Source organism: Muntiacus reevesi, chromosome X (assembly GCF_963930625.1).
Source record: "Muntiacus reevesi chromosome X, mMunRee1.1, whole genome shotgun sequence".
NCBI classification, from domain to species: Eukaryota; Metazoa; Chordata; class Mammalia; order Artiodactyla; family Cervidae; genus Muntiacus; species Muntiacus reevesi.
In genome coordinates, this window is record NC_089271.1 from 125,874,931 (window position 1) to 125,902,455 (window position 27,525).

Consider the following 27,525-nt stretch of genomic DNA (forward strand, 5'->3'; position numbering starts at 1 on the left):
GTCTCCTCTGGCTGGGTGATAATGTGCTGAAGTAATACCCTAACACACATTTCCCAATGAATAATATTCTTCTCATTTTTGTAAATGTTAAATAATTTCAAAACTCTCCTCAAGGCAGCTGCTATGAGCTAGGGATCTGAACACAGGAGAGGCCAACGTTTTCTTTTACTTGTCTGCCTGTAGACCCAGATATTGTTTGTGTTGTCTGGAAGCATGGAATGTGCTCTAAAATATCACTGTTATTTTCAGTGAGTCAAAGTGACATGATGGTGATGAAGTGAATCCATAAGAATCAGTACAAAGTGAAATAATACTTCAAAAGAAGTTGTAAAAATACATTAACCTCTTACAAGAACAATGAGTTAATATATGCATGGTTTAAGGATCTCTTTTTCATACTGTCAGCGACAAAGGAAATGCCCATTTTCTCCCAGCTGCCATATCCCTCAAAGTGTTTTGGCAGCTGGCTGTGAAAATCCAGATGGAAACAGCAGCAAGCTGAATGAAACCTAGGAAGGCAAGAAGCAGAAAGTACTGGCATGAGTTACATGCACATTGTACCAATGAGGAAAGGTACTGTGCATTCGAATGTGCTACTTAGAACTTCGTATGCTATGTAAGGTGATTAGGACTCAGTCTTAAAACTGTTGGAAGTTGGCCTTGCCACTTGATATCTATGTGGTCTTGGACAGTTTACATATACTCTCTTTGAGCTTCAGTTGCTTTGTTTGGAAGATAGGGATAATAATAACTTTTCTCACAGAACATACTGTGAGAAATAAAATAATATGTCTTAGGGCCTGGTGCGTTGAAGATGCTAAATTCATATCTGGATGTGATCTCAGGTGGCCTCTGTCTGTGGCCCCTCGAAGCAGGATCTCAGTTCCCTGACCAGTGATTGAAGCCAGGCCGTGGCAGTGAGAGGGCCGGATCCTCGCCACTAGACCACGATTGCCAGTGGCTGGTGACAAGGCCCTGGCACATCTACTTCGGAAAAAGGAATTTCAACAAATAGATGGAAAGTGGTGAAACAAGTAAAGTGTTTACTCTGAGGAAAAAAAGCACACATAGGTAGGCTTCAGAGAGAGTCGTGCCTTTGTGGTAGATTGAATCACTCATATGGAGGCAGTTCTGGGTTCCCTCTGGCCAGTCATCTTGCTTTGCCTGTGTTGAGTCCATTATTTGGTCTCACTTGGGGCCCTCTCCTGTGTGCGCCAGCATCTTTTAGCCAAGATGAATTCTCCTGCAAGGGTCTTTAGGAAGTTGACCTAACATAGTATGGTCTGGCATCCCATCCCTTCTCTGACCCCTGAGATTCCTTTCTGCACATGTGTAGTTTGGGAGGTCTCCTTGACCTCAGCAATGAGAAATTGTGATCTCTATCTTCTATCTCCTTGCTCCTGTCATTATCTTTGTCTTGGAGTTTCTGTCCACAGGAGACAGATTCCAGCTACTCAGCCTGAGGCCCATCTATCTCCTGCCTCAGATGTACTTTCTTCCCCAACATGTAAAACAAAAAAAGAAAACAAAAAAAATTACTGCATGTCCCTACATAGCTTGAGTTCCATCTGCTTGTGCCCTAGGACTGGAGAATGTATGCTTTGAAATCAGAATTTCCTTATAAATCAGGTAGCTTCCCAATTTCCACAGCAAATAGAGAACGGCTTTTCTTTCTAAATAAGAGTTTCTACAGGTAGGATTGTAATGTAAACACAACTCTCAAAAATAGCTCTATTAGTTCAGTTGAACTATACTTCAGAATGAGGTCAAGACTGGCTCTGATTACTAGAGTATTTGACTACTGTGCAACTGTTTCTGTGTAATAATCCGTTCTACCATTGAACATGTATACACGATGCTACTAAAGAGCCCTTGCAGAAACTAGTGGTAAACAAAGGGAACATGATAACCTCCCATTAGTGAGAGGTAGCTTTCGAGTGTTCTTTAAAGAGTAGGGCTGCATCTGCACTGAATTAATCATGTCTTCTCTTCTAGTCTTCTTTGCAACAAAGAACATGCATTTGCACAGAATAGTTAGTCAGGATTATGTGAGAAATCCATAGCTATAGAATAAAACAAAGGCAACTAACCTGTTAAGGTGGGAATGGCAAATGTGTGTCACTAGTATTGAGTCCACCTGATTGGTCGTAGTACTTTGTTGTTGAGCCCAGTTTGGCCCATGAATCTTTCCTGCCACATTAGGATCGAACCTAATTTGTTGATCATTTTTACATGTCTGTAACAATCAGAGCATTCAGGAATTTTAGTGTCCAGAATTGAAACCCGTCTGATTTTACCAGGGTGAAGGAAAAATGGAAGGCAAGTCAAGAGAAATTCACCTGCCATTTCCTTCACTCTTGGCAGTTTGTGAACACAGATGGGTTTTTCAGTTTTATCAGTTGTTACTTTGTTTCATTGTGCCCAGTATTCAACTGGGAAATTTAAATTAGGCAAACAAAACGTTCTTTGCATCTCCATTTTCTAGAACCTTGCTTACTAAGGTATAATTAATATATAATAAATTGTACATATTTATAGTGTAAAATTTGGCAAATTTTGACCCATGAAAACAGCACAGTCATCATAATGAATATTATCAGTAACCTCTCAAAGTTTTCTCTTGCCACTCTGTAATGCTTTTCCCTCTGCCACTCCCAACCATCTCCACTCCGGCAACCTGGGATTTGCTTTCTGTCACTATAGATTAGTTTGCATTTTGTAGAGTTTTGCATAAATGAAAGCATAGAGTATGTAGACTTTTTAACCCTTAGAAAAAACTCAGCATAGTTTGATATTTATCCACGTTTTTGTATGTATCAATAGTTTATTCCTTTTTATGGCTCAATAGAAGTTCCATTACTTTGGCCAGTTGATGTGAAGAGTTGACTCATTGAAAAGACCCTGACGCTGGGAGAGATTGAAGGCAAAAGGAGAAGGGGGTGGCAGAGGATGAGATGGTTAAATAGCATCATCAACTCAATGGACATGAATTTGAGCAAACTCCAGGTGATAGCAGAGGACAGAGGAACCTGGCATGCTACAGTCCATGGGGTTGAAAAGATTAAGACCCGACTTAGCAACTGAAGAACGACAGTAGTCCACTGTCTGAATGTAGGAGAGCATGCAGTTATGCATCTATTGATGGCTATTTGAGCTATTTCTAACCTTTGGCCATTACAAATAAAAATGCTGTGAGCATTTGTGTACATGTCTTTGTATGAATACATGATTTCATTTCTACTGGGTAGATAGTTATCTAAGAGTATGTTTAACTTTATAAGACATGGGGGCTTCCCTGGTAGCTCAACTGGTCAAGAATCTGCCTGCAATGTGGGAGACCTGGATTTGATCCCTGGCTTGGGAAGATCCCCTGGAGAAGGCAACTGCTACCCACTCCAGTATTCTGGCCTGGAGACAGACCCCATGGACAGTCCATGGGGTCGCAAAGAGTCAGACATGATTGAATGACTTTCACTTCACTTCACACCTAAGAATACTTAATAGCAAGATGCAACTAAGACATATATATGGAATTTAGAAAGATGGTAACGATAACCCTATATGCAAAAAAGAAAAAGAGACACAGAAGTACAGAACAGACTTTTGAACTCTGTGGGAGAAGGTGAGGGTGGGATGTTTCGAAAGAACAGCATGTATATTATCTAGGGTGAAACAGATCACCAGCCCAGGCTGGATGCATGAGACAAGTGCTCGGGCCTGGTGCACTGGGAGGACCCAGAGAAGTCGGGTGGAGAGGGAGGTGGGAGGGGGGATTGGGATGGGGAATACGTGTAACTCTATGGCTGATTCATGTCAATGTATGACAAAACCCACTGAAATGTTGTGAAGTAATTAGCCTCCAACTAATAAAATAAAATTTAAAAAAATAAGTAAATAAATAAAAAAGAAAAAAAAAAAACAGCAAGATGCAAAAGGAGAAAACTGTTGCCAGGCATTGACCACACCCCTTAACAAATTTCAATAATAGATCTAGGACTTTTGAGCTCTTTTTGAGTACCCTACTCAGTGCTCATGAATGATGAGGTTTTTCACCCTGGCTGTTGAGAACAGGGACAGCCCTGTTTCAAAGTTGTTTTCTTTAATCATTTCAGATGGTTCTTTCTCCAGTCTCAGGTGGTGTCCTTGCATCCATGCGCTGTTCTGGACTCTGGGGACATCTGCAGATCCCTAGAATTCTCTTTTCTCTTGCAGCTCTCTCCTGTTTGGTACTCAGTTCAGCCAACTCTAGTTGTTGGCTTTTCCAGACTAGCAGGTTTGCCTCCTCAACTCCTAGAAACTGCCATGCTCCCCCTACACTCTCCCTCCCTGTGCTAAGATCTGGAAACTCTGCAGGCAGTAAGCTGCAGCATTCACAGGCTCATGCCATTTGTTTCCCATATCTCGGGGATCACTTTCCCTTGTTGCCCAATGTCTGAAAACCAGTGTTTCATACATTTTGTCTGCCTTGTGTTGCTGTTTCAGGCATGAGAATACATTTGGTCCCTGTCACCCTATCTTGCCTGGAAGTAGAATTCTTCTCCAGGATGTTTCTCTAAACAGAATTCAAATTTGGAAGTTCCTAATGAGCATTCTAAGAGTTCTTCCCACAACTTTTGCCCATTTGGAAAGCTACTTGTATCTCTGAAAATATCCGGTGGAGAGGGAGGTAGGAGGGGGGATCGGGATGGGGAATACATGTAAATCCATGGCTGATTCATGTCAATGTATGGCAAAAACCACTACAATATTGTAAAGTAATTAGCCTCCAACTAATAAAAATAAATGAAAAAGAAAGAAAAACATTCTCTGAGTTCATGAAAACAGTCTCTCAGAGGAGCCACCTGCACACTCCAGAACACTCTATAAACTTGCCAAGTTGGTCATTTGTATATGGTATATAGGATGGAACTGATATCAGGGTAAGAGCAAAAGAAGTTTTGACTCAAGTCAACTGAAAGATCATCTTCTAGCAGGGCTTTGTGGATGGTTTGATCAAAGACTTCCCAGTTCAACACCACACCCTAGGGTGTATTTTGAAGAATCTTAATAGGGATTCATTTTCCAATTCTTTAAGCCAAAAATAATAGTGAGGACAACTTTCTTTGTGAGACTATTTCAATCAGAAAACAATACAGAGAACTTGTTCCCCATTAGTTTAACATTGCTATAAATAGTTTTTTTTTTTTTCTTTTCCTAAATCCATGGTCAGTGGGTTGCTGTCCTTCTCTTTTTGCCAAATTTCTGGAGCATTGATTATTTGAAATTCATAGCTTGTATACCAAAATAGCAATTTTTAAATTTGCAGTGGTCAGCCTTGTTTTATGTTAAACAAAACAATTCATATGTGTCAGAATTTTATTAAACAATTTAATCTTTTTAAGACTGCTTTTATATTAACTACTGACTTTAAAATTTTGTTATTTTTTGATCACTCCTTGTCTAGAGTTATATTAAGGCCTGAAGGGATGGCAGTACTACCTTTTGTTTATATGGTCCTTCATAGACCATGGGCTTCCCTTGTGACTCAGCTGGTAAAGCATCTACCTGCACTGTGGGAGATCTGGGTTCAATCCCTGGGTTGGGAAAATCCCCGGGAGAAGGGAAAGGCTACCCACTCCAGTATTCTGGCCTGGAGAATTCCATGAACTCTATAGTCCATGGGGTCACAAAAAGTTGGACATGACTGAGCAACTATCATTCATAGACCATACAAAACTTTGCAGAAGTTATCTCATTTGATTTTGGGAGATTCTAAAATTTTAGGAAACACTAGGGTCTGGAGGTCTAATTCAGCAGGTAATACAGACAATATGCATACAGAGAAAGAATATAAAAGTCATGTAGTAAAGATTAGAAATGCTCTAAGGAAGGGTATAAGATTATTGGCAGGGGGGAGAAAGTTGGAGAACAGTTTGTGAAGGTACTGACCCAAGCCAGAATTAAGTTGGTGAAATTAAATTAGGAATTAAACTGGTCAAAAATCAGAGGGACATATTCTCGGTGGCTGACACAAGATGTCCAAAGATACTGGGGCAAAATAAATAGGTCGTCTTTGAAAGATGGTGATAAGAATCCCTTAATGGAGCAGAATGCCATTTGCTCTGTAGCTCTTTGTGGACAGTAACTCTAGTACACAGTTCTCTCTTGATATCTTCTACTCAATTGTCACAAAATAAATGCTTACAGATTAGAGTAAAATGTTACAGAGGTCACATTGCTTGCCTTTAAGAGTATGTGTTTGAAGCATTTGCAAGTGTTTTAAGCAGCCATTTAACTCTTTAGCTCACTGTTCTCACTTCTCTAGATGGTTTTGTGCTGCAGATTAATGCAGTTTAATACACACACACATGCACACATACAAAATACACACAATAAACAACCAGCTTCACATCCTTAGTGAACATAATGAAAATACAAAAGTATACATGGAAGACCACAATGATCAATAAGGATTCAGGCTCCAAAGTGATATGAATAGCCAAAAAATTGGAACAGCACAGGTAAGAAATGAGAAATTTTTAGGGCCGTTGAGCACCATGCATTTTCAGTGTTCAGTAGCCCTGAAAATTTCTCATTTAGGCCAGGAAGTCTCTGTCTCATTTGAAATGTTGAAATAAAGTGAACCTGCACAGGTTCTCATTGATCTAAGCTTCTGTTGAAGTCCAGGACCTCCCACCATCTTTTCTAGTCCCTGAATCTTTTTCTAGACTCTTGTCACCAAGGCTGTAAACCAGGCCTCATCTTTTTTGTTGTGGTAACTGAATTAGCTTCAGAGAAAATTCTCCCATTTTATGTGAGTACAGTCTAAGCTGGACCCTGCACTAAGATGAATATTTGTTCAAGGAAGTAAACAGAAATTGTTTATTCCCACATCATATTTCCTTCCTTCTTAGGTTGGAAGGATATTTTCATGTCTATCTAAATAAGATTGAAGTCCCTTTGATTTCTTCCAAGTTCCTACCTCACATCCTCATCTTCCTACCTCATCTCCAAGAAGTATGCTGTAATTCTGTGTCCTTCTCTGGTTTGAGCCATGTTTATAGATTTGCAACTCGCTATACTTTGCAGTGTATCCTTTCTAACATTAACATGGTCTTTTAACTGTGTTCTGGGATGGCTCCAGTGAGCCAATATCAGTCACAAAGCATGAATGTTTATACTTTAGGCTTTTAATTCTGCCCAGGTTTTTTGCCTTATTTTTCACTATATTGACAAGATGGGTAAATCTTGAAAGTTTAAATAAGACAAAATTGGTAGGTCCTGAGTACCGAGATAATGGGTGCATTTGGAGCTAGGAGGTAGGGAGACTAGGCTTCAGGAAGCTTAGTTATTTAAGTCCTCTGATATCCACAGGCTCTAGACTTGCATGTGAGAGCATTCCATCTATTACTCCTGTGCCCTAGAAAAGGCTGATGAGGCCTGAGCAGAAAAATAAAGGTCAGGTCTGGGTGGCATACCTTTATTACTCTGTTGTCATTCAGATCGTTAAAAAGGCTCTCTGTGAAACTTGCCAAAGGACATGAAATGGTCCTGTTAACTCGCTCTGTTCGGGGCCTAGTGTGGTACTGTGGGTTTAATAAAGCTTTTTCACAAAGTAAAAGAAGAAGATGTTAAATTGGGCTAATTTTCAAAGACTAGGAGAAATCAGAGAAGTCTATTTTGTTTTGTTTTCTTGACTTGAAATTGAGTGGGTGTTCAGCAGAACTGTGTTTAAGTAAACTTACATGAACTGATTTGTTTGACAATTTGATATCGTTTTCCTTTCAAAGTCTCGAAACTGAGAAATATAAAATGGTACCCAGTTGTGAAAATCATTTGCCTCCTGTCTGGTGTTGCTCCTTTCTACCTTCTTCTCTCCCTCCCCATCTCTCTCCTTCCCTTCCTTCTGCCTTCCTTCCTTCTTCCCTCTCTCCCTCTTTTTTTTTTCTATCCTTCCTTCCCTTCTTCATATTTTTTGCTGAAGACCGTAATAACTCATTGAAAATTTCCCTAGAGCCAGTAATGAATTATTAGTGGCTGTGTAGTATTTTTCAATTGTGTGAATTTTTATTCACTGTGCCATAGAGTGGTGATGGTTTAGTCACTAAATCGTGTCCAACTTTTACGACCCCCATGGACTGTAGCCCGCCAGTCTCCTTTGTCCATGGGATTTCCAATGCATTGCCATAAAATAGTTTCTGTAATAACCACATTCATAAACTGATGATTTCATGTTTCATGAGGAACTATTTACTAAAATGATTTTTACATGATATAGTTTATGTACTTTGTTTATCAATAATCCTGCAATTCACTATGGATACCTAGGTTGTATGAATACTTTAACATAGTAAGACTTGTAATAATGACAAGATCTTATTTAGTTAATGTGACTGATTATCCTTCACAGTAGAAATATGAATAGCACCTTGACCCATAAAACCACTAATACTTTTCCCATTTGAAAATATTAACCATTTCACATTTTGCACTAACAGCCTTAAGTTATAGTTAACAGAATTTTATTACAAAAGAGTTTACCTAGAGATTTATTTCTAGTTGGACCTGAACATTTTGCAAATGAGGAAACTGAGGCCCCAAGATATTAAGTGACTTATCTAAAAATCACATGGCTAATTAATAACATCTGTCTTTGCATTTAGTCCATAAGGCTTGTTATGAATTACAATAAATAAGGATAATAATTTTATGACCTCTCTGTCTTTCTTATTTTGGAAGTAGAGTAAATTCTTTGGAAGTTATATTCCAAATCACTCAGGTCATGGCTAAGATTTATCACGCTTTCTGACTTCCAATGATTTATTTGGAGTGTGATGTCCTAAAGCTCCATTTTTAGAGGAAGTGTGGATAGGTAGAATTGAAAGAAAAATAAAGTCTTGAGCTTATCAGAACCTCAGAAATGGCATTTCTAGAAAAATGCTGATATAAATAACTATTACTTTCTCTTTCAAGTTTTGATAAATGACTTCTTCAGACTGAACACCTGAAGATCAATCCCTAGATTCATAAAGAATATATAGTGGTTCATTTTATTCAGTATGTTATAGAATTTTTTAAAAATTATTAACTCATTAGCATTAATAGAGGCCTTTAGTGATTCTTCATGCCAGATCCACTCAACCTAGTCTCATGATTCCCAACTACTGAATGTTCCCTTAGCTGCTGTAAGCTCATCAGTGATCAGTTTCATCTTTAGTTTCCCCTCTAAAACTCTTCAACTCTTATGTTCCTTAGGAAAAAAATGCTCCCAAGAGGATCAATGACAAATCTTGAGTCACTTAGCCTTGAGTGCCTCTTAACTTATAAATAAGCAAAACAGCAGTTTGAATACCTTTTTGTTCATTATTACATGTACTTTCTAACACTAGGAGGAAAAAAACTGAGCCTCCTTCTGGCTCAGAGACCCTTGGCTCCAGTTGTGAAAGCTAAGGGGTTCTTCAGTCTCCTAACTCTCTTTCTATCTTCTGGGCTTATCGTTGTTGTTGTTTAGTCCCTAAGTCATGTCAAACTCTTTTGCAACCCCATGGACTACAGCCTACTAGCCTCCTCTGTCCATTGGATTTTCCAGGCAAGAGTACTGAAGTGTGTTACCATTTCCTCCTCCAGGGAATCTTTCCGACTCAGGGATTGAACCCATGTCTCCTGCTTGGCAGGTGGATTCTTTACCACTGAGCTACCTCAGAAGCCCATCTTATGGAGTAAAATGCACTGAAAAAAACAATAAGTATAGAGGTACAACTGAAGTACAATAAACTACACAAATGTACAGTGTACAATATGATAAACTTTGGTATGCATACACATGTGTAACTATTGCCACAGTCAAGATGGCAGATGTTTAGATCATCCCAAAAGTATCCTTGTGCCCCTTTGTTCTCTATTTCTCCCTTACTTTCTTCCCCTAGACATAACCACTGATCTGCTTTCTATCACTGCAGGTAGATTTGCATTTACAGAATTTTATTTAAATGGAAACATGCAATATATACACCTTCTGTTGGTCTTTTTTTTTCACTCACCATAATTATTTTGAGGTCCATGCATCTTATTATATATCAAATGTTCTTTTTTTTTGACTGAGTAGTATTCCATAGTATACACATACCACAGATGATTCATCCTATTAGCTATTTGTGGACACTTGGGTTGTTTCTAATTTTTAGCTGTTACTGAATAAAGTTTCTGAACAACCTCATACAGATATTTGCGTGGACAGCAATTTTTATTTTTTTGTGATAAATGTCCCAAAGTACCTTGTTCTGCTGTTAAATTTATCTTTATCTCTTTAGGAAGCTGCCAGATTATTTTCCAAAGTGATTGTACCATTTGACTTTCTTACCAGTAATATATGTAGCTGCTCCACAGCTGATGTGGTCAGAATTTTTTAACCATTCTGGTAGGTCTGTAGTGGTATCTCATTATAGTTTTAGTTTGCACTTTCCTAATAACTAATGATGTTGAGCATCTTTTCATTTGTTTGTTCCTTCCTATATCTTTTTCTGTGAAGTATCTCTTTGAATCTCTTGCCCATTTTAAAAACTGGATTTCAACTCTTTATTAATCTGCTCAGATTTGTCTCCTACAAGGCTGCAAAATAGTTTTTCCTTTCAATCAGAATTAAACACATGTTCATGAGGCCTACGTACATCATTCACTTGGGATCATCTTTGTCTGTTTACTCTTGAAATGTATTTTCTCATGTTGCCAGTCTATCCGTTTACATCTTAGATATTCAAAGATTGTACTTACATTTCTCTTGTGGCTAGCTTTTTGGTAAGAATAGATCTATACTAAATCCAATTGAACTTTATCTTCTCTTGGGAAAAAGTAGTATTTTAGGTAACAAGGTTATATGTGCAAGGCTAAAAACATCCACTTATGGTGCCTTGTAAGTGCTTTTATAGAAAGTACATCCTATGGGAGTTTTGAATACCACCAAGACATTTGTGTTTTTAAGGAAATAATTTACAATGGTAACATCGATTTCAAGAGAGGGAAGTGTGGCTCTTCAATGAATATCACTTACTGTAAATAAGTGAAACTTTTCCTTTTCTTTCTTTACTTATTTATTTAACTTTTTTCTTTATCATCAGAAAACAAGCAACTGATAGCTTACTTGGATTGTTACTTTTGAAAGTTACATATTGGTAAGGAAGTATACTTTTATCTGACTGTGTTTAAGGGAATGTGATGTTTAGTCTTTGCATTCAAATCATTGTTCCAATAGAAATCTTACATAATTTTTTATCACATTATACCACATTTCCTTAGACGGGAACAAATCCATGTTCAAGTTTCTTTTTGAATGGGGGGAAATCACTTTAACAAAGAGGGATTCTGCTTACATCCACCAGTGATTATTTTAAAAGAACTTTTCTATTATTTTAGTATCTGAAGTGACAAACTAGCTGTCTATTTTTATTTGCTCATCCTTTTCCAATGAATGTCTTTAATTTGACTCAGATGTGTATATTAAGATCTTTGGAAAGTCACATCTCATACATCATTGTATGAGTGAAAATAAATGCAGGTTGGTGCTTTTAAAAGTAAATTCCTTAATTAGTGCCCTGAATCCATGCAAATAGATGGGAGGGGGGCATTTTAGAGTAATTCAGTTCAATAACTTTCTTGCTGGTGTCCAAATAGAATTTGAGTTGTTGCAAAATCTTTGGTAATGCCACAGTAAGATTGCTCTCTGACTTCTCCCATTTCCCTAGCTCCCACTGATTTCTAAGAAGACTGTAGGGAAGAAGTTTTCAAAGTGTGGTCCGTGGACAAATAGCATAAGCCTTCACCTGCGAACTTGTGAGAAATGCAGATTCTTTAGCTCTACCACAGACCAGCTGAATGAGACATTGAGCCAGGGTGGGGGAGGGCAGGCACCGTAACCTGTGTCTTGACAAACCTTCCAGGTGATTCTGAAGCATGCAGAAGTTTGGGAACCACTAGTCTAGGGGAAGGAAGGAAGTTGTGAATGCAGGCCTAGATAAACTTCCTTTCCTACAGCTCCAAGCTGACAGGTTCACGGCAAGGTCGCTGCAGCAGCAACTACACAGGATTGGATATCTTTGTGAAATTAAGAGGCATGAATACTAACTGATCACAATGTTCTAGATCACTAAAATTTATATTGGGAAAGATGGATTTTTACTTTTAGCCTTACGTCGAGGAGAAGCCCAGTTTTATAAGGTTTTGTGTGTGACATGGAAACCATGCCTATTTTTTTTAAACATCCCTCCTTTGGAATTTAGAAAATTTTGGTAGAAAAACAGAATTGAGTCAAGTGCTCGGGCCTGTTGGGCTGGGAAGATCCAGAGGAATCGGGTGGAGAGGGAGGTGGGATGGGAGACCGGGATGGGGAATTCGTGTAACTCTATGGCTGATTCACATCAATGTATGACAAAACCCACTGAAAAATAAATTTAAAAAAAGGCAAAAAAAAAAAAAAAAGAAAAAGAAAAACAGAATTACTCTTAAAGACATTCATCACAAAAGTCATAAGCAACATCCTCAACAGTGATGAATAACCCTGAAAAAACTTATAGTTGACTTTCCCTAATACAATATAGTAGCTTTATTTGCCTAAAACATGTGTCACAGAACACCGTGCTGGGCACCTAATGGCTATTGAATAAGCATTAATACTTGATTTGTTAAACCCTTGTTTGACAATTACATGTCACACACACACACACACACAAATAGTCATTAAAAAACCCTGTTTGTATTCTGTACTCGTCTTTCTCGAAGAGTCAGTTTAAATTGGTCTAAATGTGGTCAGTCTAAATTCTAGCACTTTTTGTATTCAAAGAATTAACTTCATTTTAGGGTTTGCATTTTATTGATATGTGCTAAGGATTAGATGCACTCAGTTAAGCTTCTTCCTGGCCGAATGACATACCCTGTCTCTGATGTCAGTCTGAGAAAATCCTATATAGTGTACAACATCCCCGGATTACCTTATCTAAGTATTACATGGACATTTCCGATGATATGTCTTGGCATGTGGTCATTTTTCATTAACTTATTAAGGTCTGTTAAAGCATCTTTCCCCCTTTTTGACATTTTGCCATAATTGAATGCAAAATTGTCTGTAAAACTGAATGAATGCCTGATATCCATGCAGTAAGTTGATGGCGCTTCCTTGGTGTCTAGCAGACATCAATTGCAGATGTTCTAGGAAAAAGGACTCTGTTGCTATCCGACATTGGCTATGGACAGTGCTGTCTGTCCTCTGGACTTTATTTTCCTCAACTGTAGACAGAGGGAATTCATTATATCATCTCTAAGATCCTAAATATTTTATGATTCTAAGGCTTAGGGGAAGTTTGGTGGGGGGAGGTGGCAGGGAATCCAAGCCTCACAGCACTGCTGAGATATAATATATGATTGAAAGATTTTATGTCTTTCTTCAAAGAATGAATGAAACAGAATAACTAGCATAAAGTCAGCCTCAATATTCTTTGGAGACAATGGGAAATAGTGATATTAGGTACTCATAATTTTAGAGTTTAGACTAATGTGTTTGGGAAAAATACTTTTGAAAAGTGTATTTAATCTTAATGCTTTTTCCTCACAGTTTTCACCTTGAATTATGTATTCTTAACTCTAAGGTATATGAAATACTTAGAAAAGGCAATAATTTTAATATTTTAAGCAGAGGTGTGCTCTGACGATCATATATATTCTTCCTAGAAGAGAAATATCTTTTAAAGGACAGCTCTCTACACTTTATACTCCCCTGTACTCACTTATTTCATTACATTCGTGTAATCTAAAATTGTAGCTATAAAGCTATTTTGGGCATGCTTTTTCCAGAACCTTGTAAGAATCAACAGGAGCATAATTTTAAGCTACAGAAGCGCAAAATAAGCACATAATCCTAGCTACCATAAATAAAAAGGCCAGAATTCTAACCTTGCAAAGACAGAAATACTAACAATGGAGGAGGGGAACATAAGGACAAAAAAAGGAGAATTTGACCAGGTATTTCTGTTTCCTCCTAAGTTTTCCCTCTGAACTTTGTTTCTTCTCAGAGATGGAATTCTGTGAGACTCCTCACACCCTCTGCTCTGGCTACCAGACAGACATGCACAGCGTTTCCCGGCACGGCTACCAGCTAGAGGTGGGGTCTGATGTGGACACGGAGACAGAAGGCGCTGCCTCCCCTGACCACGCGCTGAGAATGTGGATCCGGGGGATGAAATCGGAGCATAGTTCCTGTTTGTCCAGCCGGGCCAACTCCGCATTGTCCTTGACTGACACTGACCATGAAAGGAAGTCTGATGGAGAGAACGGTAATATAACCATCTATATTAATAGTTTATGGAAAACCCAGAGAGAATGCAGGTTTTAGCCTTTGATTTCTTTTTCCTTCCTTACATCTTCCTACCTTTCATTTCCTATACAAAATGAAAATGCAGGGTCCCATGGACAAGGCATGTACCTAAGTATCAGGCAAATAGACACATTCATTTACAATAATAAATAAAGTACTTTTTATTTCTGGTGGTTCCCCCAAGGGAAATCAATCTTATATCATCAGCAATATAGCGCATGTCTTATTCATTACTCGCCTTTTATTTTCATCTTTATTTTCCAGTACAATACTAGTGATATTTATTTTAGAAGTACTCATTTCATGTATTTTGACTTTGTATCAATATATGAACAATGAGGCAAACAGCTGTATAGCCAAGCCTATTCTGCATGTGTTTTCTATTTTGATTCAGATTAACCTGTCAAGTGTACAGACAAAGGCAAAGTAATCAGATTAGGCTGAAATGATTTAAAAAAAAAAAAAGTGAATTAACATCAGCCGTTTGCCAGACAATAAGTAATAAGGGCAGTATCATTAAATGGTAATTATGTATTATTTTCTTACAACTTTTAGAAATGGAAAAGTTTTTGTCACTTTGATTTGTTGGGAAGAGGTTAATTTGTTTCCTGCTTTTCTATCCCTATGAAAGAACAAAGTCCTTTCATAAAAATCACATTAATGCTTATTAAACACATTAATCTCTTCTCATCATCCTGTTTGTCTACATTTCATAGGTCCCATCACAGGGGACCTGGTCTGTCAGCAGTGGCTAATTCGTATTTTCTCAGGTACCAGAGAGGTAGCCAACAGCCCTGTACCTGCAATTCTTTCTGTTCTGTCCTCCTCTGCCTGCCTCAGTCCAGAGGGGACATTGGCCACAAAGATATAATCAGGAATGACATTTGTCCACTAGATAGAATATCATTTCCTAAATGAGAGTCCATTACACTTTGTAATATCACCAAATATCCTTGAGGGTCTGGATTTTTAGGTTTATTTTCATGTATGTATATATGCAGTGCTGAGTTTGACCAAGAGCATGGAGGAGGTGAAGTGTGGAAGTGAGAAGGGAACATACTTGATCTCTGTCATGCATAATCATGTAAGTGAAGGAACAGTAGCATGGATGTTGGGAGACCCCTGCACAGGTCCCTACAGTTTTCTGGGCTTTAACTGTCAAACCAGAAAAATAACAACCAAATTTATGTGAAATCAGGTAATAGGGGAGCTCCTCTATTTCCAAGACTTCTTGTTCTCCCTTATCTCATTCCCCACACACATGCGTAAATCCACAGTCATGTCTGACTCGGTACAACCCCGTGGACTGTAGCCCGCCAGGAATTTTCCATACAAGAATACTGGAGTGGGTTGCCATTTCCTACTCCAGGGAATCTTCCCGACCCAGAGATAGAACTCACATCTCCTGCATTTGTAGGCAGATTCTCTACCACTGAGCCACTTAGGAAGCCCTCACGCCTCACAAAAGGAATATATGCCAAGTTCACTGGGCTGAAACATTAAAAGAAAAGAGTTCCCCTTAGGCTCAACCGTTCTTCTACTCCTGCAAGACCCTAGGTCTGGGGTTTCTTCTGGGGTGATGAAGCTACTCTGGAATTAGATAGTGGTAGTAATTCCACAACTCTCAAAATACTAAAAACCACTTTAAGAGTGTGAACATTATGGTATGTGAATCGTATTTTGATTGAATCTGTTATTTAAAAAATAGTACTGGACAAAGAGTAAAGATTGAAGAATCCCAGATGAGTTGGACAAGGATTAATTAGTAAAAATATTTGCTGTTGCAGGTTTTAAATTCTCTCCTGTTTGCTGTGACATGGAGGCTCAAGCTGGGTCTACTCAAGGCAAGTGTTTCCAAATATTTGATGACAAATTGTTTTTACCTCACCCCATCTCTGACAACCAGCCTGCACAGTTCAACCCTGCCCATCTGATAAACAACACACAGGCCTGGTTCATTAACCTGTCAAAGATTAGTTTATTGGTAGCTTGTTGGTTTGTTTTCCTCTGGAAGATTTCATGGGTGTATGTGGATGGTAACAGTGAGGAGGTGAGGGAGGAGCTGAGGACAAAGACAAGATTTAAGTTCAAATAGAGAAACACTGATTTAGCATGAGAGTAGAGATTTAAATCAGGTATGGTTGGTTTTGGCCTCATGACTTTCTGCATCATCTATGATTTTTTGCATGACTCTAGCCATTGATTTAGTATAGTTCAGATACTGCCATAACTTTACAATGCCACCTAGCAAATGGCCTTGGGCTTTTCCTTCCAATGCTCTGGCTTGGCTTAAGAATCACACTACACCCCCATCCCTGTTGTCAATTATAAATAACACCTTCAAATGAAGGAAATGCCATTCATTCTTTTCTGTAGATGTGTTGTCATTCTTCAGTGAGGGGACAGTGGTGTCCTTTTACTTTTGCCTTCATTTTGCTCACTGGCTTTGCTCCTTTGCAGAGGGATACTTAAAACAATATTTATAAATGATTTTGATGAAAATCAAGTACTTTGCGAGATGGGGAACCCTCACATTTGACCACAGGGCAGTGACTTAAAATTTGTTAGCAACTGGAGGAAATGGATCAAGGGGAAGATGTATGAGAATCAGTTTTATCAAAATGCACATTATCCTCCCCCACCATGAGAACTGCTTACTGTAATGAACCACTATATGTACTGTGTTCATGTGCCATATCCCTTGGAGGTTTTAGGAACTTTGGGGGATGTTTGGGGCTGTGCAACTTCATTTCACCTTCCATCTAATCAGCCATCTACCTTGGTCATGTAACACTATTTACTGAGACCGAGTTGGAAGACTCAGGAGTAAAGGATATGTGTCCTGTCTTTTCTTTATAGGTTTATCTCCCTTATGGTTTATTTTAGGAATTGGATAGGGTACCACAAAATTGGACAGGACTGCCAAGGTAAAGTGATCCAGTCTGCGAAAAAGTAGTTTAAGTGCCAGCCTCTTTTGGCCCAATGTACACCTCCAAAGAGGATTTCAATAGAGCATAGTGAAAAACAGTTTGTACTGTGAAGCCAGACTTAGATTAAAATCCCACCTTAGATTTAAATCCCAGCTGTGTGATGTTGGGAAAGTTGTCTAATGTTTCTGTGCCTGAATTTCATCATCTGTGAAACCAGGAGGATATTACTATCTCCCTCTAAGATTTTGTGATAATTGAATAAATCAATGTATATAAAGGATAGCACTTATATCATATAAGTATAGCCAGAATGTTCATTTTTCTTATTGATCAGTACTTCACAATTTCCAAATACACTTTTAATATCTTTATCTCATTTCATCCTCATGACCCATCTCTAGAATGATTCTATTGTTTCAGCATTTTACATAGGAGGAAGAGTTAAAACAGCAATTTAGAAACAAGTTAGCTAAATACAATTGATTTTTTTCCAAATAGCCAGACTTTTTAGCTCCTTTGAATCATGCATGAATATAAGACATGAACAACTTTACTCAGATGGAGTTCTGTAAGTTTTACTCTGCTAGCAATTTTCAGTAAGGAGTATACAATTTGGAATCTTATTTATGACCTTGTGTAAGATTTTACCAATTTAGATTCCATAAATTTTCAATCAGTGATAACCAGGCCTGGCCTGCCTTCAGCATTTCCATAGATTCTTACAGAGGAGGTTTGAGTTGAGATGAGAGTGTAAATGGTTTTTCTAAAAGCATGTTAATTTGAAAAAACAAGTAATTTTCAATGAATTGAACTTAATGTTTGTGTGTAAATATTGCTATTTATTTCTCACTGATCTCATGCATTCATGAAAACAGGCCTAGCAGGGAATCTATTTCAGTAATTTGAGTTTGTATATACTATGTTTGAAAAGAGTAAAATAGCTTAAAATTTTTAGAATTAAATACTTCACAACCTAAGACTCCATGCCACTCCATCCATGTGCTTCAGTTAGTGTCAATGGCATTTTATTTTGCTTCTATCTTCCTATATATTCTGATTTTTAGATTATTGATAATGCAATAAGATAATATCATGGGATTGATTTAGGATGATTTAAGCTTCACTCCTATAAATTTGGGAGAGAAGTGAAAGTAGGGGAATTTTTTAATTTGAGTAGGTTTTTCAACTGGGAAAGATTTGAGACGTGATTTCAAAGACACTTTGAATTCTGTTCATCCTAGGCTATTATGACTTGCATTTTCTACTTATATTTTGAAAATATGTCTGTAAGGACTTATTTCTTTCATTTAATTAATTGGTCAAGCCTTTCAAAATATTTATATTTTTTCTCACTTTTGTAAACTGTTTGGTTACCCATAATTGAATTGAAGTTTCCAATATGCTTTAAGCCATGAAAAATTAAAATAAATAACTTTCACTTTCCAAATTAAACCAACTGAGAGGTCTGAAGTACAGGGAAGGAAGAGCAGCAGGTAACAGAAGAGAATGTGAGTTTCTTGGCTTTCAAAGGACAGTCTGAACACTAATGTACTTTATTTCCATTCCCTCAAATACGTCCTAAGTAAACCCTTTGTGTGTATTGATGCTTAATCAACTGTTAGGAAAACTGCAGATTTACTCAAATTAGCTTCATCCTGAGGCCCATAAGCAGGAAACTTTGATATCAGTCATAATGCTTTATTCATTTTACCCCTTTTCTATTCCCATTTCACATTACTACTTCTGTAACTATTCATTGTAGGCTAATACTTGAGTTGTTTATCTTCTGTCTTCATAATAGTTTTTAGTAAGTACTAGACAGGAAGCTACTTGAAGACAGAGCCTGGTTTATTCACTGTTTTTTCTTCAGTACTTAGCCACTGAATCTGGAGAACAATAGGTACTAAAAAATGAAGAATATGCTTTACTCTTTGGGCTTCCCTGGTAGATCAGTCAGTAAAGAATCCACCGGCAATGTAGGAGACTGGCTATAATATGTAGGAGATGTGGGTTTGATCCCTAAATCAGGAATTTCCCCAGAGAGAAGGACATGGCAACCCACTCCAGTATTCTTGTCTGGGAAATCCCATGGACAGAGGAGCCTGGCGGGCTACAGTCCATGGGGTTGCAAGAGTTGGACATTACAACAACTAAATCACCATCACCACCATGCTTTACTCTCAGGGGAAAAATTAAAACAGAGATAATATTGTAGTTCTTCTCTAAATAGAAATGTTGCATACATGTTCAGTTGCTCAGCTGTGTCCAACTCTTTGTGACCCCATGAACTGTAGCCCGCCAGGCTCCTCTGTCCATGGGATTCTCCAGGCAAGAATACTGGAGTGGGTAGCCATTCCCTTCCCCAGGAGATCTTTCAACCCAGGGGTCAAACCCACATTTCTTGCACCTCCTACATTGCCAGGCAGATTCTTTACCAACTGTGCCACCTGGGAAGCCCTTAATAGAAATGCTACAGTGGGTCAAACCTCTGGTCATCTAACACACGACTCTACCTCTGACAGGTGATCCAGTGGGCTTTTCTTAGAAGAACTTGGCAGGCCTACTTGAGCATTAACATCAGTGATTAGAGTGTTCCTCAATAATGATATTTGACTCTACATTAGGTTGGAGCAAAAAATTATATTAGCAGCTAAATTTGAGTAATCAATTTCCAGGAATGTGTTTTTCACATGTGGCCTAAATGAAACATTTGTATTAGAAAATGTGAAAGTGCTTATCAAGGTGCTAAATAGAAGGAAATAGTTAAAGAAAGGCATTTTTAACCTTTAATAAATTATGTCACAAAGAAATTACTATGGCTATATTCTTGTTGTTAATGATATTTCTGTGTAAGCAGTATTTATTGAGCAACCACTCCAATATCCTTGCCTGGAAAATCTCATGGACAGAGGAGCCTGGTGGGCTGAAGTCCATGGGGTCACAAAGAGTCGGGCACGACTGAGTAACTAACACTTACTTACTAACACTTATTCTTTGCCAGGCTCTGTATTGGAGACTGTTCTGTGCTGGGCCTAGTCACTCAGTCATATCTGACTCTTTGTGACCCCATGGACTGCAGCCCTCCAGGCTCCTCTGTCCATGGGGATTCTCCAGGCAAGAATACTGGAGTGGGTTGCCATGCCCTCCTCCAGGGGATCTTCCCAACCCAGGGATCAAACCCAGGCCTCCCGCATTGCAGGCAGATTCTTTACCAACTGAGCCACAAGGGAAGCCCATACTGGAGACTAGGGATATATAAAAGATGACCACTACACAATTTTAACTCTCTCAGAGTTTACAGTCTAGAAGACAAGAATGATGCCCTGTGAATTAGAATTGTTTATTATTCCTTATTGTTGTTATCGCAGGTAACAGAAACCAACTTGAGCTACCTTAAACCTAAAAAAACAAATTTATATAAAGGGGCATGTGAATGCTTCATGGGACCAGGACAAAAGAAGGAACTAGATTAAAAGAATTGCCTGTTCCTTTGCCTCTTGCTTCTGAATCCATTTCCTTCAGTCTTGTCTCTGTAGATTTACTTTCTCTAAATCTCCATCCACAAGGCAAGCATAAAACCTCATACAGTTCCCCAGTTTATATTTCTTATGTTCAGGAAAGAAGTTGAGATTAACTGGATATTTTTCAATGCCATTTCTAAATTCCAGTGAGACAGAATACTTTTCCCAGCTTGAGTCAGATGTCTACCACTGGTTCCATCAGCTACAACCAGGGAGTAAAGTTAGCAATACACATGTTGCTTTTGGGGACCCCACCCACAGGATTCTTGGAGCAGTTTGCCATGCAGGTGGTCAGAGTCAAGTGGGCATATATACCCAAAGAAGTCTACTGGAGACAATGAAGGCTAACTGTAATACACTTTAGTACCATAATAAAAAATATGTGCAGCTTGCTATGAGAATACAAGGGATGTGAAATCATTTATCAAAGTAAAAATTATTATATTAGTGCAATCTAAATAAACATTGTTCTGATGGTGAGTGGTTAAGAACGTGGATTGTGGTGTAAGATAGTCCTATGTTTGTGCCCTGATTCTGCATCGTAACTCTTGTGTGCCCTTGGACAAGTAACTATTAAGCTTTCCAGGTCTCAGTTTGCTTGCCTGTCAAATGGAAACATTACTTATTTCTGTTTTTGTGTGTGAGGATTAAATGAGAAAATGAATATATAGAACCTTACAGTTTGCCTGTTATATATTAAATGCTCAGTACATCTCAGTTGTGGTTATCTGTTACACAACAAGAATTTATTATGCATATATTGTGGGATAGATGCTCCAGGGTGAAGTCTCTTTTATCAAGGATTTACCAGGCATGCAATATGGCTTCTGAAACATCTGGTATGCCAGGAAACTCTAGTCTAGCAGAATTCAGCCCACCTTCTCATTTCCTTGCACTTTTCTTACCTTAAATAATATATCATTTTGAAAGTGAAGGTGAAAGTGTTAGTTGCTCAGTCCTGTCCAACTCTTTGTGACCCCATAGACTGTAGCCCACCAGGTTCCTCTGTCCATGGAATTCTCCAGGCAAGAATACTGGAATGGGTGGCCATTTCCTTCTCTGGGGGATCTTCCTGACCCAGGGATCAAACCCAGGTCTCTCGCATTACAGGCAGATTCTTCACCATCTGAGCCACCAGGGAAGACCATACATCATTTTAATAGCCAACAATCTTGTTCTGCTAAGTAGAGGTGACTGAGAGGAAATTCAGTGAAGCACTTCAGACCTGACTAAGGGTTAACTCCGTACTATTGTTATTTCCTATTGTCATTGGAGTAGCCCCTTAAGATAGAGCTGGGATTTCAACTACTCAGAGGCCTTGTTGATTTCCATGATTGTTGGGCAGCTGAACTCCCTATGCACTGCTTGGAACTTTACAGGTAGCAGATTATCTGATACAATCCCATGATAGCCAAAAAATCTATTAATACTACTCCCCATTGCTGCTTACTGCATATGGCAGAAACCTGGTAATATACCATGTGCTACCAATAAACACCATATGATCATAGCCATGTATCTGTCATTCTCAGAACCTGAGTTTCTCCATCAGAGCAGCAGGAGTGGTGAAAAAATAGCTAGCCTAATACCTGAGTTTCTTGAATGACATGTAATAGATTATGCCAAAATAAGGCGTTACTCCTTCTGATGTTTGACCATGTGGGGCCATTCATGTACAATTAATGGAAGAAATTTGTTTATTTTACATTTCTTTCTTTTGCTCTTTTGTTTTCCCCTGCTAGTGTAAGTTATACAGGACACTTCCACAGCAATGTAAACAGTTCCTCAGGAACCATCTGAATGTCAAAGGAAGTGTGTAAAACAATACAATGACTTGGTAATAGCTTCGGCAGAAGCCCTGCCATATAACTGACATCCTAATGGCTCTGTTGGACCCATTAGACATGTATAAGACAGTGCAGTTGACTTTGTAATGGCTCCTTTGAAAACGTTACATGATCAGAGGAAGAGTGTAAGTCATTGGGATTACTTGATGTGTGGGTGAGACATTTCTGGGATGTCTGTGATACTCTTAAAATTGAGAACAGATTTGATGATACTGAAATTTCAAGTCGTTATAAAGTTAGATATAACAAGCTCATATTTTCCTTTTCAGTAGGTAATTTTAACCACTTTTTTTAGTATTAAAGTAATATCAGCTGATGTTTCAAAAATTAAAATAGTAAAAACATGTTTAAAGTGAAAAATCCTTCTTCTTTATGCTTCTATATAAAATATAGAAGTCACAGGATTACAAATATTCCATCCTCCACATGCAAGAAAATAAAAAGTACCAACTGGCATATAAGTCTTTTAGGTAATTTTATAACTTTGGGAAATATACAGATAGGACTTCCTTTTGTATCAGCAAGACAAGACATTCTTGAGAGGTAACCAGTGTTAACAGTATGTTATGTATAATTCCCCCCAAATGGTCTACATATACAAATGGGATAACATAATATTAAAATCAATAACTTTTTTCTACTAAAGATTGTATTGTGGATATTTTCCCATGTTTATAGTATAGATCTGCCTTATTCTTTTTAATAGCTATATAGTATTCTGCTCCTCTATGTATCATTTTTTATTTAGTTAGACTTGTGTTTGTGGAAATCTGAGTTTCCAGTGCTTTAATATTCAAAATGATGCTGTACTTACCATCCTTGCACACATGTTTTTGCACACCTGTTGGATAATTTCTTAGAAGTAGAAGTGATGGGCCAAGGATATGTACGTTTAGCAATTTCTATAGATGATACAAAATTCCCCTTTAAAAACCCAGTTTTTCTTCCTACTAGTGCTATATACTACCAACGCACGTGTTCTCCTGTGTCATTATCAACACTGGCAATAAATGAAATATCCCAATCTGCTATATGAAATGTGGTATTTTGTGCTATTATTTTGCAATTTAACTATGAGTGAACTTGGGCATCTTTTTGTATGTTAATAGACAATATACATTTTTTCTAAACTGTTGATATCCTTTACCCATTTTTTCTATTCATATTTTTATATTTCATTTTTAGTTAATTTTTAATTGAAGTACAGTTGATGTACAGTGCTACACTAAAATGACTCAGTTATACACAGGTGCTTAGTTGCTCAGGTGTGTCCAACTCTTTGTGACCCCATGAACTGTAGCCCGATAGGCTCCTTTGTCCATGAGGATTCTCCAGGCAAGAATACTGGAGTAGGTTGCCATGCCTTCCTCCAGGGCATCTTCCCAAGTCAGGGATCGGACCCAGGTCTCCTGCATTGCAGGCGGATTCTGTACCATCTGAGCCACCACGTACATACATTCTTTTTTATATTCTTTTCCATTATGGTTTGTCCCAAGATATTGAATAGCGTTCTCTGTGTTATACGGTAGAACCTTGTTGTTTATCCATTCTATATGTAATACAGACTTTGATACTAATTAATTTTCAAGAACTTTTTATATATAAAGGGTAAAAAAAAAGTTGAACACATATTATGCATTTTTCCTAGTTTGTTATTTTCCTTTTGAAATAGGTTCATATGGTACATTTGTATTTGTAGATATAGAACTTTATATTTTTAAGTGATCAAATTCGACCATCTGTATTTTATAGCTTATGGGAGTATATGGAGATGATAGATAGGTACAAACTGAAAATCCAAAACGTGTTAATGTGCTTACAGTACCTCATGTTCCTTTATAACAGTGATCCTTAAACTTTTTGGCACCAGGAACTAGTTTCTTGGAAGATAATTTTTCCATGGACAGGGTTGGGTGAAGGGTGTTGATTCAGGGATGATTCAAATGCATTGCATTTATTGTGCACTTTATTTCTTTTGTGACTCAGCTGGCAAAAGATCCGCCTGCAATATGGGAGACCTGGGTTCGATCCCTGGGTTGGGAAGATCCCCTGGAAAAGGGAAAGGCTACCCACTCCAGTTTTCTGGCCTGGAGAATTCCATGGACTATGTAGTCCATGTGGTTGCAAAGAGTCGGACACGTCTGAGAGACTTTCGCTTTCACTTTATTTCTATTATTATTACATCAACTCCACCTCAGGTCATCAGGCATCAGATCCCACAGGTTGGGAACTCCTGCTTTATGACGATCCATGCAACTCGATATTTTAGTTTAATTAAAACAGGCATGTTCCATGTTACCAAGTCTTAATTAAATAGTATTTTAAATATATTAGTTAAGATGTAACATATCTTAACTATACCTTAATTTTGAATATTAGCATTTCCAATGTTTTACTAGTGTAAAAATGCTGCTAATACAATTGGCATCCTTGTGGTCAAAATGTTGGTCTTTTTCTGATTTCTTCCTTATAGTAGATTTTTACAAATAAAATTACAGAATTCAATAATGTTTACATTAAGACTCAAGAGAGATATTAACAAAGTATTTCTGAATTTATATATCTCATTAGCAAAGCATGAGTAACCATTTTTCTCACTAGTACTAGATGATTTACTTTAAAATATTTTTGCTAATTTTTCAATGAAATTTTAAAACAATAATAACTATATATTTAATATTACATGTTATTTATTGATTCTGAAATTGAACCTTTTTTCATCTTTTTTAATGGCATTTCCTCATTTGTTAATTGAACTGACTTTAAAATATGTATCATAAAAAATGAAAATATGTATCATAAAAAAATCTAGAACTAATGAATAAATCTAAAAACCAATTCTGGAGTGGGGGGCAATAAAATAGATAAGACAATGCAGAAAATAAAAGATGATAAGAAATAAGCATGTCAAAATAATTATCTATAGGATAAAGAGGAAATTGAATGATTCGTAAGAGACTACTTTGTATACCTCTTTTAAGATATACTTGAAAACCTGAGTGAAATAAACAATTTTATAGAACAAATATAAATGGCAAAAATGGCCTGAGAAAGGAGAAAACCTAACTTTTCTAATTTATATTATAGAAATAAAATTTTCAAACTACCACCCAAACCAAAGAAAGTAACAGAAATAGACAAAATCTGTCAAAACTTTAAGAAACACATGCATCATTTCAATGCTACTTAAATGTCTTCAGAGCATAACAAAAGGGAACTCTTCCAAATCTTCTTTTAATTTTTTGAAAGCAAGAAAAACAATGAGATCTAAATCAGAAAAAGACTGAATAATATTCCATGGTGTATATGTACCACAACTTCCTTATCCTTATTATTCAGCCGTTAAAAAGAATTCATTTGAATCAGTTCTAATGAGATGGATGAAACTGGAGCCCATTATACAGAGTGAAGTAAGCCAGAAAGATAAAGACCAATACAGTATACTAACACATATATACGGAATTTAGATAGATGGTGGCGATAACCCTATATGCAAAACAGAAAAAGAGACACAGAAGTACAGAACAGACTTTTGAACTCTGTGGGAGAAGGTGAGGGTGGGATGTTTTGAAAGAACAGCATGTATATTATCTATGGTGAAACAGACCACCAGCCCAGGTGGGATGCATGAGTCAAGTGCTCGGGCCTGGTGCACTGGAAGGACCCTGAGGAGTCGGGTGGAGAGGGAGGTGGGAGGGGGGATCGGGATGGGGAATACGTGTAACTCTATGGCTGATTCATGTCAATGTATGACAAAACCCACTGAAATGTTGTGAAGTGATTGGCCTCCAACTAATAAAATAATATTTTTTAAAAAAAATAAATTAAAAAAAAATAAAAATAAATAAATCAGAAAAAGAAATCACAAAGTAAATCTATAAACCAATTGTAGTTATGAATTCTGATACAAAATTCTGATGTAAAATACTGGCAAACAAGGTCCAGCAATATAGTAAAAGAATAATATGCTACAACTAAGTGCAGTTCTTGGTGGGGAATGCAAGGAGAGTTCAATATTAGGAATTTTGTTACTCTAACTCATTATATGAATAGAGAAATATAGGCAAATCACATGAAAAGTTGCATAGATGCCAAAAAATCATTTTATAAAACCCAATGTTGGATTAAACAAACACATAACTTACGCTCTGCTAGATACTGTTCTAGCTATTTTGCAGATATTAATGAGTTTAATTCTCACAACTACTCTCTGACTTAGGTACTAATAATATCCTTATCTACACATGTAAAAATTGAGGCACAATGATGATAGGCCAGGTCATTTAGCTAGTATGAGGAAAAGCCAGGATTTAAACCCAGGCTGATTTCAAACCCTTCCATTTATCCACTATACTATATTACTGCCCTGTAATTTTGGATAGAGACTCTTAACTTAAAATATATGTATAATATATATATATAATTTCTTATGTAAAATTACAAAATCCACTTTTACTCCAAGTAAGGAAGCACTAGAAAGGTTTGTTAGAATCAAGAACACGAAAAGATGTCTACTTTCACCAATTACCTGAAACCTTTTATGAAGGTAGCAACTGTAACCATGAGAAGAAAGACTGAACTAAGAGGAATAAAATTAGAAGCAATGAGGTTAAATTATTATTTGTAAGTTATATATTTGTATATCTAAAAATCTAAGAAAACCAAACAAATTAATACAAATGGTAAGAATTCAGGAAACTAACTTGGTATAACATTATGACACCAATTTAATAGTTTTCTTTCCATAAAAAAACACAATTAATTAGAAAATATAGTTGAATAAATTACCGAAACAAGAATGACAATCAAAATGCCTAGGAATAGACTAGCAAAAAGAGCAAGACACACACTCATACACACATGTATTTACACACACACGCACATACATA

At 37.4% G+C, this 27,525-nt stretch overlaps 1 protein-coding gene across 3 annotated transcripts in view; it reads left to right on the plus strand.

Moving 5' to 3' along the window:
* TENM1 (teneurin transmembrane protein 1) overlaps positions 1-27,525 on the plus strand; it is a 612,361-nt gene that overhangs the window by 57,702 nt on the left and 527,134 nt on the right. For all 3 annotated transcript variants that reach the window (XM_065915017.1, XM_065915018.1, XM_065915019.1), the window contains exons 2-3: positions 14,037-14,297; positions 16,126-16,182. In XM_065915017.1, the coding sequence (XP_065771089.1) occupies positions 14,037-14,297; positions 16,126-16,182 (318 nt within the window). The remainder of the gene's footprint in view (positions 1-14,036; positions 14,298-16,125; positions 16,183-27,525) is intronic.